Raw genomic sequence first — 12,503 nt, 5'->3', positions numbered from 1 at the left:
GAAGATTGGATGGTAATGGTCCTTTAAACCAAGGAATTTCACAGAATATTGTCATGTTTAAAATAAATGAGAGGTCTATTTGGGGGAAAAAAAATTAACAAATCAATATAGTAATACTTAGTGCTCAGGATGCATTCCTGGAGAACAGAGTGCTAATTGAAAATGCACCAAAAGAGGTCATCGTACTATAGCTGATACGGAGGTGCATTCTCGACAGCGTTATTTCTGAAGCGTGAGCAGAATATGAGGGCTCCAATGGGGTATTGGTAATAGCGCTAATAATAATACAGATAGTAAACATATTATTTAATAAATACTGAAATACAGATGGTAAACAACAGCTCGGGGAATTCAAGGGCTGCCTGGTCGTCAGTGCTCACAGCATCACCACCAATATGGATGCTGTGCCAGTTACTGCGGCACTTAAATCGATCGAATCTAGCTTAACTGGTTCTCCATCTTCTTCGACAAACTACTCTTTGAACGAGTTAACTTTTTTTAGTGAATGAAGTGGTGGACAGGGCAGAAGCTTTTATCTTGTCTGCATTGTTGAAAATTGTTCTTATGGTCGACTTAGCCAAGTCTAACGTACGACCCACTTTCACCTAATTGTTTCAGAGCGTGTAAATTCAAACAATGACGGTAAGTGTGTTTACTCGGTGAGTGCTACATGTTATGGATTTTGTAAAAAATAAAAATAATAATGAATCGTAAAAAAAATTCTCCAGGAAAAAGAACTCTATAATGAATCAGCATTCTATGGGGCAGCGGTAAAGCGAGGTATTACTGTATACAGTACATTTATATAGCTGAATGATAGTGTTTACAAGGTATTAGAGATAAACAGGATCTGGTCTCTCATTGTCTACTTCAATAAAATGTTAGTCTGAATTTTGAGAAGTCGAAAACCTGAAAAATCATTTATTTTGCACTTAAATCCTTCCCTCCAAGTATCATTGCATCCCATGACAGCACAAAAACTCCTCAAATGCAGAATTTTGTGGGGGTAAAAGCAGAGGTTTCAAAACTAATTTTGTTTCAGGGAATTTACAAGTTCTAAGCTGCAACTCGTATTGGTCATGCTGCCAATTGCTGGTTGTAGTATTCCTGAAAAGCTCTTGCTATTGTAATCCATAACTAAATGAAGTAATGGTCATGACGCAATAATTTACTGGAACTTAATGCAAAAAAAACAAACAAAACAATCACTGTCAAGGAAGTAAGAATTTGATCTGAAATGAAAATTTTCAGACTTAGTATTGAATCTGTGACTTGTTCTTTTCCAGAAGGTCCTTAGAGAGAAGCTGGACGAGCTTCACCATTTTGATACAAAGGACTTCATGACATGGCAGGGATTTCAGGAGTTCATTGTGCCTGGTGGAAAGAATTCTCCAGAAGTATTTCATTTCTATTGTTTCAGATGGGCATTTCGGGATGCTTCACCTTTTTTGATTAAATGTTTGAGCATCAACCTAAAATAGTCCTGTATATTTTTAATTCATCTAACTTTGATTTTCAAAAATAATTCATTCTCTCCAAAATATATTTTCTGCATCGGGTAAAATTTTGAGTCTGTACCAGTATCTATGGAGGTGGTTCATATTTGACCTGGGCTATTTATTTACCTGGAGCAAAGAAGGATGCACTTTGATACAGATAGGCAATTTTTGAGGAAATTTTTTTTTACAGTATGTAATTGTAACCAATATCGACCAATCTGCCAGCAGTGGTCGTTGGTAGACGTTAAACATCCCACGATGTATTTTGCCAAGAGTATGCGAGTTATCGTCGGCACCCTGAACAAATTAACAATTCCTGCACTGACTGACTGGTGTGATGACAATGCTGAAATGCTTAGCATAACCCTTGCCAAGAAACTGCTTCAGCAGCACCGATGAGTATGGTACATCATTATTATGAGGATGATAAACCAATACCCATAAACACATGTTCCTGTACTCATTGAAGAATGAGGAGGCAGAGAGGAAAAAGGCACCATACTCACAGTGGGACCACATTTGGACAATACTAGCAAGGGAAAGCATGAACAGGAATTTTTTTTTTTTTTTTTTTTTGTATACCTTGGTCGAGGCTCGTATGAGAGCTAACACACAACTCACAGCAAGGAGGCATGAGACAAGAGGGGCGGGAGTGGAAGGGACAAAACATTGGGGAACAGACACAGGTGAACTGTGGAAGGGAGAGGGATGGGGATGGGACGGGGAACATGGCGAGGGGAAGATGGACATTAAAGGGACTTTCAGGAAGGAAAGCAGGAGAATTGAAGGAAGTGGGCTTGGGTGGATTATCGGGGTAGAAAAGATCGAGGATTTGGATGGGGGAAGATAAGAGGTGGTGGTGAACAGCTGTTTTGAAAGCCTGAGGGAAGAATGGGAAAGAATAGAGTGAGGAAGTTTATTCCAAAGGTGGGAAATGAGGAATGAAAGAGTGAAGATGAGCAGTGATTCGTGATTTTGGTAGTTTTACCAGAAGGGGGTTGTTGGCGGACCTTGAGCGCCCTGTGGAAATGTGGTTGGGACAAATCGCAGAGAGAGCAGGGGGGGCAAGGCTGGAGAGGAGTCGGTAGAAGACAGAAAAAACAACGACCAACCTGCGGTGATTGAGTGAGAGGCCCAAAGACTCAGCTTCATTGCGGGAGATGCCAATGATCTTAAAAGCCCTGGTTTCGACAGCGTGAAGTCGAGAAAGGTGGGAGGCAGGAGCACCAGCCCAGAGGGGAGAGCAGTACTCCATCAGGCTACGGACAAAAATCTTTGTAAGTAGTCAGGAGCTCAAGAGGGCCGAGGAAGGACTTTGCACGACGGAGGATTCCTCAGTCGGCGACTGGCTTTGAGGCAAGGTTGGAAATGTGACTTTCCCAGGAAAGGCCCATGGCAGATAGTGAGACCCAGAAGCTTGAAAGAAAAGACTTCTTCCAGAGGATTGTTGAGAAAGTGGATGGGGGGTTTTTGTAAACGGTCCTTTCAAGAGACATAGTGAGAGTGTGAGATTTGTCTGGATTGAAAGACATGTTCCACGTGTTGGACCAGTTTGTGATTTTATCCAGATCTGCAGTGAGCGAAGAAGCTGCTGCTTGCCGGTCTGAGGGATGACAGATGGTACGGCAGAGGGTGGAGTCATCGGCAAAGAGAAATAGAGGATTTTCCAGAGAGTCCGAGAGATCATTGATGAAAACCAGAAAAAGAACAGGGCCCAGAACGCTACCTTGAGGAACTCCAGCCTGCACAGGAAGAGGGGATGAAAGAACTCCATTTAGGGCCACACGTTGACTGCGACAGGAGAGGAAGTCTGCGAGCCATGAGTGGAGATGGCCTTGAATACCATGGGAAGAGAGTTTGGTGAGTAGGGCAGGGTGCCAGACTGTGTCAAAATCACGTAATATGTCCAGGGATACGGCTCGGATTTCCTGTCTGGCATTGAGGACCTCCATCCATTGATGGGAGAGCAGTAGCAGCATATCTAGGGTAGAGTGACCTGGTCTGAAACCAAATTGATGATTGGAAATCAAGCCATTGGAGAAGAGGAAGGATTTCATGTCTGAAGCGATGATGGATTCCATAACCTTGCTGATGATTGGGAGAAGGCTGATTGGTCTATAGTTACAGGGATCTGTTTTTGCACCTTTATGCAAGGCAGTGATGTTAGCAGATTTCAAGCAGATGGCAGATGACCTTGGGAAAATGAGAGGGTGAATAGAACAGAGAGAGGGTGAGCAAGAGCAGAAGAGCAGGCTTTGAGGACACGTGGGCTGATGCCGTCTGGACCGGTTGCAGAATCTGACTCGAGGTTTGAAAGCAAGCTCTCCACCTTGTCAGGAGAAAAGGATACAGAGTCCAGGGACAGTTGGGTGCGACTGGGTAAAGTGGGTAGAGATAGTGATGGGTTTGGGACACAAGATTTAGCTGCAAACACCGAGTTTAGACATTCAGCTTTATCACGTGTGGAATCAGCAGTTTGAGGTAAGGGAGGGGATGGAGGGGGAACATACACCAGAAACAGATTTGATTAAACGCCACCAGGATTTTGAGGAGGGAGAGAGGTTTGAGAGTTCAGACTTGAGATGAGAAAGATGTTGTTTTCTGGCTCTCCTGAGGGTAGATGCACACTTGTTCCGAGCTTTATGGAAGGAACTGAGATTGCCCTCAGTTGGGTTTGCTTTCCATGAGGCAAAGGCAAGTTGTTTCAGGACAACTGCCTCAATACAAGCTTCAGTAAACCAAGGGCGGGAGGAAGGCTAGGACAACTGAACACGAGAGGGGATAAATCTGTGCATGAGGCAGAGCAACTTTCTTTGAAAGAATTCCCAGGATGAGTTGATGTTTGAGAAAGTAGTGATAAGAGACCAGTCTGTAAGTTTGATGGTTGCTCGGAGACCCTGCCTGTCGGCTTGAGTCAAATGCCAGACTCGACGGCGTGAGGTGGTTCTCTGATAACAGCCAGAGAGATGTCCACTTTGACAAGGACGGGGTCAGAAGAACCGATTGGAGCAAAGGAAGAGCAGCAGATATTTTCAGTGAAATTTGTCAAAATCAGATCCAGAAGTGATGGAGTACCATTGGTTGAGATCCGGGTCGGGAAGTTGACCGATTGAGTCAGTCCTAATGAGTCGCAGAAAGCTTTTCCTGAGGTGCCATGACAGGTAAGAGAGGTACGCACACCTAGCCAACTGGCGTGATGACAATTGAAGTCGCCACATAAGAGGAAGAGAGAGTTTGGATGAGAAGATAGAAGATGGTCCATGTTTTCGGAGAGTGAGGTGTAGATGGAGTCATCACTGTTCGGTGGACGGTACAGTACACATATAAACATGAGGTGGGGAGTGAGGGAAGCCGAAGCCAGAGGTATTCCTGGGGTGTGGGGGAGTGAGAGCAGTGCATGGAGAGTGAGGAATAGAGTCTTTGATGAAGAGAGCAACACCTCCACCAGGACGAGGCTCAGGTCTGTCATACCGTAAGAGGGAGTAACCAGGGAGAGATACTTGGGAGTCAGACACGTCTTGGGAGAGGAAAGTTTCTGTTAGGCAGATAATGTCTGGTTTGACAGTGGCAACCTGCATGGAAAGATCTGAAAGGTTTGAGCGAAGGCCCCGGATATTTGAGGTCCACACTTTTAATGAAGAGGTAGGGGAGGAGGCTTTGGGTGCAGGAGGTGGAGGGGGCGGGGAGTGGGTAGGACGAGGGACGAGGGGGAGGTAAGGAGGGTTGCTGAAGGAGTGTGGGTATTGCAGAATAGCGAGGGGAGGGGGCCTAATGAGGAGGAGAAAAGGCTCTGTGGTGCTGGGAGAGAGGGGGACAAGAGACAAGGAAGATGGCAGTTGAGTATTTGAGGAGGTGGAGTGAAGAGATGGAGGTGAGAGGGCAGTGGAGGGAGGCAGGTTGGTGGATGAGAGGGGGGCAACTTAGAGAAGGAAGAGTGAGGGGGATGAAAGGTGGGAGAAAGGTGAGGGGGGAATTTTTGAAAGAGGTGAGAGGGAGGCTTGGAGGGAGAAGAGTGGGATGGTTGCTTTGAGAGTGAGAGTGAGGGGTGAGGGGGGTGAGTTGGCACTGAAGTTGGAAAAAAAGAATGGTTGATGGAAAGCGAGCATCCATGGCAAACTGTGGTTTTTAAAAGAGGAGAGGAGAGAGGAGAGGTGAGTTGGCACTTTTTTTAAATGAGGAGAGAGAAAAGCGAAATCTAAGCACAAACCATTGGAAGCATAATATTGGGATGAATGCCGATCAAACTTAAATGCAACCTTATCTTTAAACAAAAATCCAGGTCCAGGAACCTCAATCTTACTCATTAGGCCATCAAATGCAATGTCAATTAAAAAAAAATTGTAAGTTGTTTATTTCATTTGTTGTCGGTGTCCCGGGTCTTACAAAGACAATTCTTGTCGGAAACATATCACTTGCTGTGCACCATGACAACGCTTGCAAAGTACTTTGTGTTCAACAGGTGGAGCTTCTGCGCAAGCATTACAAAGGCATAGTGCATATCCTACAAGACCTGGCCTTGTTACCTCAACGTCACGTCAAGCTAAGTAGTCGCGTTGATGGCTTTGAAAGTGTCGCACAATCCTCAGCACTTAATCTGAGCAAACTTCAGCTTCAGATGGAACAATTCGGTAAAACCTCTTCTTTATTTTCGCTTTCACGACCACTTAAAACACAATTATCGGTATTCCCTTTGCTGGAAAAGTACTTTGGGTTTTTTGTTGCAAGTAGCAGTAAAGTAATTATGTGTGATCGGGTTAAACAAAAACAACTACAAATGTCTGAGGTTATACATAAATCACATGCAGGACAAACATATAAAATAGTTGACATCGGTGTACGTTTGCATTAATTAAAAGGAAATTCGTGGACCATGGACAAATTAACACAACATTTGGGATTTGTACCTGTGTTCCAAGCATCATGAGCCATTGGTTCAGATGACAACACAAAACAGGCCAACCTGAGTTGGACTAGTGAATTAACTTTATTCAAAGCAATGAAGTATCAGCAGGTATAATGAAGTTTGTGTTTGGAAATTAAAATGTGCTTTCACTATAAATTTCACAGTACAGGTAAATGGTGAAATTAATTGATATGTCTCATAAACAATTTATTTCTAAATTTGTTAAATGAGATTTGTAACCTTGATCAGCTTAATGTGTATGATTAATAACATGATAAGTATTAATAAATATAAATCATGTAATATCAGGATTGTTTCTTGCAGGAGAAACTGACTGGAAAGAGGGATTGCTTCAAGAAATGGAAAAGTTGAAAGAGAGCATGAATAGGCTGCATGCAAACACAATTCAGGTGGGAGGGCGAATGGGCAGATTGAGAGCATTTTTTGTAGGAATGGTGGCATCCTGAGACGACACTCGATTAACACTCTGGAGGTGTTGGATTTACTGTGGCTGAAGACACCAGTCTATAAGCATCAGGAAAAAAGAGCTAATTTCAGGATAATTACATTGCCATAACTAGATTGCCAATAAAAAACCCAGCTGGCTAAATAATGACCTGCAGGGTTGGATTAAACTCCCTGCTCTGCCTAATCTTCGCTGCTTGTGATACCAATCCACTCTTTGTGATTGACTCGTTATGCCTTTGGCAGAGTTTGCACAATCCTTGAAACTCTTTGAAATATATATATATATATATATATATATATATATATATATATATATATATATATATATATATATATATATATATATATATATATATATATATATATATATATATATATACACACACACAGACACACACACACACACATATATATATATATATATATATATATATATATATATATATATATATATATATATATATATATATATATATATATATATATCTACACACACACACACACACACACACACACACACACACACATATATATATTTATATATATATATATATATATATATATATATATATATATATATATATATATATATATATATATATATATATATATATGTGTGTGTGTATATTTATCTACATATATAAGTTTTAATACATATGGATTTTTTTGTTTTACGGACTCGGGGTTCAGGGATTACCACGATGGGAAGCACTTTGATTCCTCCCAAACACCCAGCCATGTCGGCTGACATGCCTCATAAATCTGAAGCCCAACAGGTTATTGAGCAATTACACCAAGCAGGGTCCCCACATCCACAGCCGTGCTACCTACTCGTTGGTACAACTGCCTGAGCTCTGATCCATGCCCTCAGCGAACACCTGAGTTGCTATTACTGCTGAGAGAGACAGTGGGTGCAACGCTGGCTAACATGCGGAGCCAATTAGTGGGGGCAAAAACTCCCCATCTATCTATTACCGACACACTTTGGCAGGTAAATGGAAGAAAGCACAACCGAGCAGATTGATATATATATAACAACTATTTATTTCCACACACACACAAGCAAGCAATCATGGAACATGCGGTTTCAAGCAAATGGTAAAAGACACAGAAAAGCAGACTTACCCCTTGTGCTATTCCCCATAGACAGACATACTCTACCGGTCTAAAGTTTTAGAACACCCCCATATTTCAGGTTTTACTGAAATTTAAGTAGTTCAAGTCCAGTGAATAACCTGAAATGTTACAAAGCAAAGCAGTAAACTTCCAGAGGTTAAAAAAACAAAGCTTAGGTGACCAAAAACTGAAAAATATTGTAAATTTCAGAGTTGTTAAAAAAGGCCCTTTTCAGGGAACAAGTAATGGGTGAGCAAATGCAGCTGTTCTGCAGCAATGGAAGTAAATCAAGCTTTGAAAGTTGATGCAAACAATTCCTACAGGTGTCCCAACTTTTGTTGATTAGTTACAAACCTCTGTTTGTATAAAAGCAGTCTTGGAACAGACTGTGTTGCTGCACCCTCTGAAGCATTACTTTGACAATACTGCACTGCAGGAAGTAGTATAGTGCTATCATAATGGCGAGACAAAGACAATTAACAATGGAAGACAGACAGACCATTATAACCCTTAAAAGTGCAGGTCTTTCCTTTAGAGAAATTGCAAAGAAGCCAAGGTGGCAGTGAGCACAGTTTCCTACACCATCAAAAGGCACTTGGAAACTGGAGGAAACTCTGACAGGAAGAGGTCTGGTAGACCCAAAGCCATAATACAATCAGAAGACAAGTTTCTGAGAGTCAACAGCTTGCGTGATAGGCGGCTCACAGGACAGCAGCTTCAAGCACAGCTTAACACTGGTCGAAGTAAGGAAGTCTCAGTTTCAACTGTGAAGAGAAGACTTTGAGCTGCAGGTTTTACAGGTTGAGTGGCAGTAAGAAAGCCATTGCTAAGATGGCAAAATAAGAAAGAGGCTTGCCTGGGCCATGAAGCACTGCCAGTGGACTACCGAAAACTGGAAGAAGGTCTCATGGACCGATGAATCAAAATTTGAAATCTTCGGTTCATCACACAGGGTTTTTGTACGCCGTTGAGTCAGCGAAAGGATGGTTCCTCAGTGTGTGACACCAACTGTCAAAAATGGAGGAGGAAGTGTGATGACCTCGGGCTCTTTTGCTGGATCCAGAGTCGGCGACTTGCACAGAGTGACTGGCACCCTGAACCAAAATGGCTACCACAGCATTTTGCAGCGCCATGCAATACCCTCTGGTTTATGCCTAGTTGGTCTGGGGGTTCATCCTACAGCAAGATAATGACCCAAAACATACCTCCAGGCTATGTCAGAACTACCTTAGAAGAAAAGAACAAGATGGTAGGCTTCAAATCATGGAATAGCCAGCACAGTCTCCAGACTTAAACCCCATCAAGCTGGTTTGGGATTAACTGGACAGAAGGGTGAAAGCAAAGCAAGCTCAAAGTACAGCACATTTGTGGGAACTTCTGCAACAGTGTTGGGAAGAACTTTCCGAACAATATTTGATTTCCATTGTAGAAAGAATGCCACGAGTAAGTTCGGCTGTTCTATCTGCAAAAGGTGGCTACTTTGATGAGTCAAAAATTTGGATTAAATTTTGGTCGTCAAAACGATTCCATGATTTATTTTTATCTGCAATTGTTTGTTTGTTCTATGCTTTAATTACAGAGTACATTGAAACATTAAACTGCTTAAATTTCAGTGAAAACTGGAAAAATGGGGGTGTTCTAAAACTTTTGACCGGTACAGTACTTATTCCTCTTAGACAGACAAAAGGCATACGCCCATCATTCAATCCTGGAAGAAGAGACAAGAAGAACTGAAAAGAAAGAAGCAGAATGGAGTATGGTAACGATGACTCCTCTACTCTGGACCTTCATACTCGCAGGTGGGGTGTGTGGGCAATTGTGTAATCCTCGATAGGCAGCGTGAAGGTCGACATAATGGTTAATCTACTGTTTGACCGAAAGCCATGCTTTGAGAATTTCCTGGCGAGCCTGGCTGGATGCTGAGGCTTTGACAAGCGCATTTTCCCATGTGAAGTTGTGTTATAGTTTATGGCAATGTTCCGCTCGCTACCAGTGAAAGCTTGTCTCTGCATGCTACTACTTGCTGGTGCTGCTTCAACTGCAACACCATGTGATGGCAGGACACTCGTGGTGCACAAGACGGATACAGAAATATATATATATATATATATATATATATATATATATATATATATATATATATATATATATATATATATATACATATATATATATATATATATATATATATATATATATATATATATATATATATATATATATATATATATATATATATATATATATATATATTGTACTCTAAATTTCCAGGACAGATGACAAACTTGGTATAGTAAATGCCAACAAAAGAAGTGAAAAGGATAAAAAAAGTAAGCAGACAATGGAAAAGATCAGTGGGAATTGAAAAACAAGGTTTGTTTGCACAGTATCCATTAACTTGTTAGACTGACATCCTTGGTCAATGTCTAATGTCTTGTCCTTGATCAATCTCACATTTTGATCAAGGATGAGACATAATGGATAGTCTTGTTAGGATGGTTCACTTAATGGTGTCTGTGCCTTCCTATAGGACAGCTTTTCATTGGCGCGTCTGAAGAAGTCTGTGGGAGAGCAAGAGAATGCCTCAAAACAGCTGTATGAAGAAATGAGGACCCAAAAAGAGCGTTTTCATGTGCGTACCTTGAATTGACAATTTAATTTTGATGATTGAATCATTGATAGGAGCCACAAGTGATTCTTGTGTTTATTTATTTATTTATCCTGGAGTAAATAATTATATGCGATGATATTGATATTACATCACCATGCTTATCATCATTAGTCGGCGTGTCTTGACACTACGCTTTCTCACAGAAAGTGCTCGAGGAACTTGAAGAGATTGAGAACAAGAAGGCCGATAAGGAACAGGTTGAGCAGGACATCGACGAGGTAATACTTCACCTTCTATTTTGTGGGATGCTTCGTATTGACACTGAAAGCATATGCAACTCTCCTGTTTGATGCTGAATGACGTATTGCATCAAAACTCCAAATCATCATTTTCTTGATTCAACAAGTTGTATATTTTGTATACAGAGTCGAGGCTCGTGGAGGAACTCAAACATAGAATGGATCAGGATGTAACAGAACAAAATTAGCAGTGGAAAACACACCAACAGCAGGGTTGATGGACAAATTAGAGAGAGACTTGGAGAAATAAAGCATGTGGGGAAGAATGAGGGCTATGGGAGGACTCTTTGTGGACAAGATGGACACAAAAAAACTTTCAGAAAAGGAAAACTTGAAACATCAAAAGAAGTGGCCTTAAAGAGGGTTAACCGGGGTAGAAACTGAGTTGGCAGTGAACAGCCATGGTGAAGATCTGGAAGGAAGAATGACATTGAAGGGAACGTGCAAGTTGGTTCCACAGGTGGATAAAAGAAGAACAAATGAGTGGAGGTGAGCAGTGTGATTCTGGATTTTGAGGGTTTCACTTGAATAAGGTTGAAGGTGGATCACGTGTGTCCTGGATGGGGGAGGGGCAGAGCGAGGAAAGAGCAGAGGGTGCAAGATCATTAAGAAAGTGGTGGAATACAGAAAGACCACTGACCTGTCTACAATAGCAAAGTGATAGGCCCAAAGATCATGTTCCATTGCAGGAGATTCCAATGATCTTGATTGACTTGATTTCCATGACATCAAGCTGAGTAAGGCATGAGGCAGGGGCACCAGCCCAGAGGGAAGAGCAGTATTCTATCAAGCTGCAGATGAAGGCCTTGTTGGTGGATGGGAGTTCAGGTGTCTCAAAGACTTTGTAGGTCGGAGGATGCCCCGTCAGATTAGCTTTGGAGTCCAACTGAGAAATGCGGTTTGCCAAACAAAGATCATGGCTGATGGTGAGGCCCAAATATTTGAGTGACTGAACTTAAAGAGCATTGTTAAGAAGGTAGATTCCTGGTTTGCCGGACGGTCCTTTTGGAGAGAAGTGTGAAATTTGTCAGGATCGAAAGCTTTGATTAAATATGGTGATATATACTCAGAAAACATCTGGGAACAGCTGTTTCGACCCCTCGTTTTCTTCAGCTTGAAGCTAAGTCTGATCTATCAAAGCATTTAAGTGATCACAAGGAATACTTAATGCCTGGTGTTGGCAAGACTACCAAGGCAAGAAGAGCCTTGCAAATATCCTACACAGATCAAATTACCTAAATGGTTACCATGGAAGCTTAAGTCAAGCAATCACAGCCCATATGTAATCACTTTGAGATAATGTCATAGGGAATAGATATCTGCAATATGAAAGATAAATTTTCAACGGTTTTTGAAATATTATGTGCACAAGCCAAGTTACCATGATGGTTGCCATAGCAACAGAGTTCAGCCAATCACAGCCATTATCTAACCTGGTTGAGATAATGTCATGAGGAATAGATATCTGCAATATGAAAGCTAAATGTTCAATGGTTTTTGAAATATCACATACACAAAAACCCATGGACGGATGATCGGTCGGTTGGCCGGTTGGTCAGACGGAGCTCGTTTTAATGTCACCCGTCTCCAACGTTTTCGGGGTGGTG

The 12,503-nt window shown here is 41.7% G+C and overlaps 1 protein-coding gene across 4 annotated transcripts in view; it reads left to right on the top strand.

Moving 5' to 3' along the window:
- The window catches only part of LOC147022277 (uncharacterized), a 58,523-nt gene that overhangs the window by 25,508 nt on the left and 20,512 nt on the right, over positions 1 to 12,503 (top strand). For 3 of the 4 annotated variants that reach the window (XR_015061161.1, XM_085893001.1, XM_085893003.1), the window contains 5 exons: positions 1,287 to 1,397; positions 5,959 to 6,127; positions 6,727 to 6,812; positions 10,517 to 10,618; positions 10,801 to 10,875. Coding sequence is in view for 3 of the 4 variants with exons in the window: in XM_085893001.1 (XP_085749127.1) it covers positions 1,287 to 1,397; positions 5,959 to 6,127; positions 6,727 to 6,812; positions 10,517 to 10,618; positions 10,801 to 10,875 (543 nt within the window). In the remaining variant the exon portion in view is untranslated. The remainder of the gene's footprint in view (positions 1 to 1,286; positions 1,398 to 5,958; positions 6,128 to 6,726; positions 6,813 to 10,516; positions 10,619 to 10,800; positions 10,876 to 12,503) is intronic. The other variant, XM_085893002.1, reaches the window with a different exon arrangement.

Source organism: Eptatretus burgeri, chromosome 8, assembly GCF_056783735.1.
Source record: "Eptatretus burgeri isolate ZD-2024b chromosome 8, Ebu_testis_v1, whole genome shotgun sequence".
Classification (NCBI taxonomy): Eukaryota; Metazoa; Chordata; class Myxini; order Myxiniformes; family Myxinidae; genus Eptatretus; species Eptatretus burgeri.
Note: the sequence above shows the minus strand (reverse complement) of the source record. Positions and strands in the feature narration are given on the sequence as shown.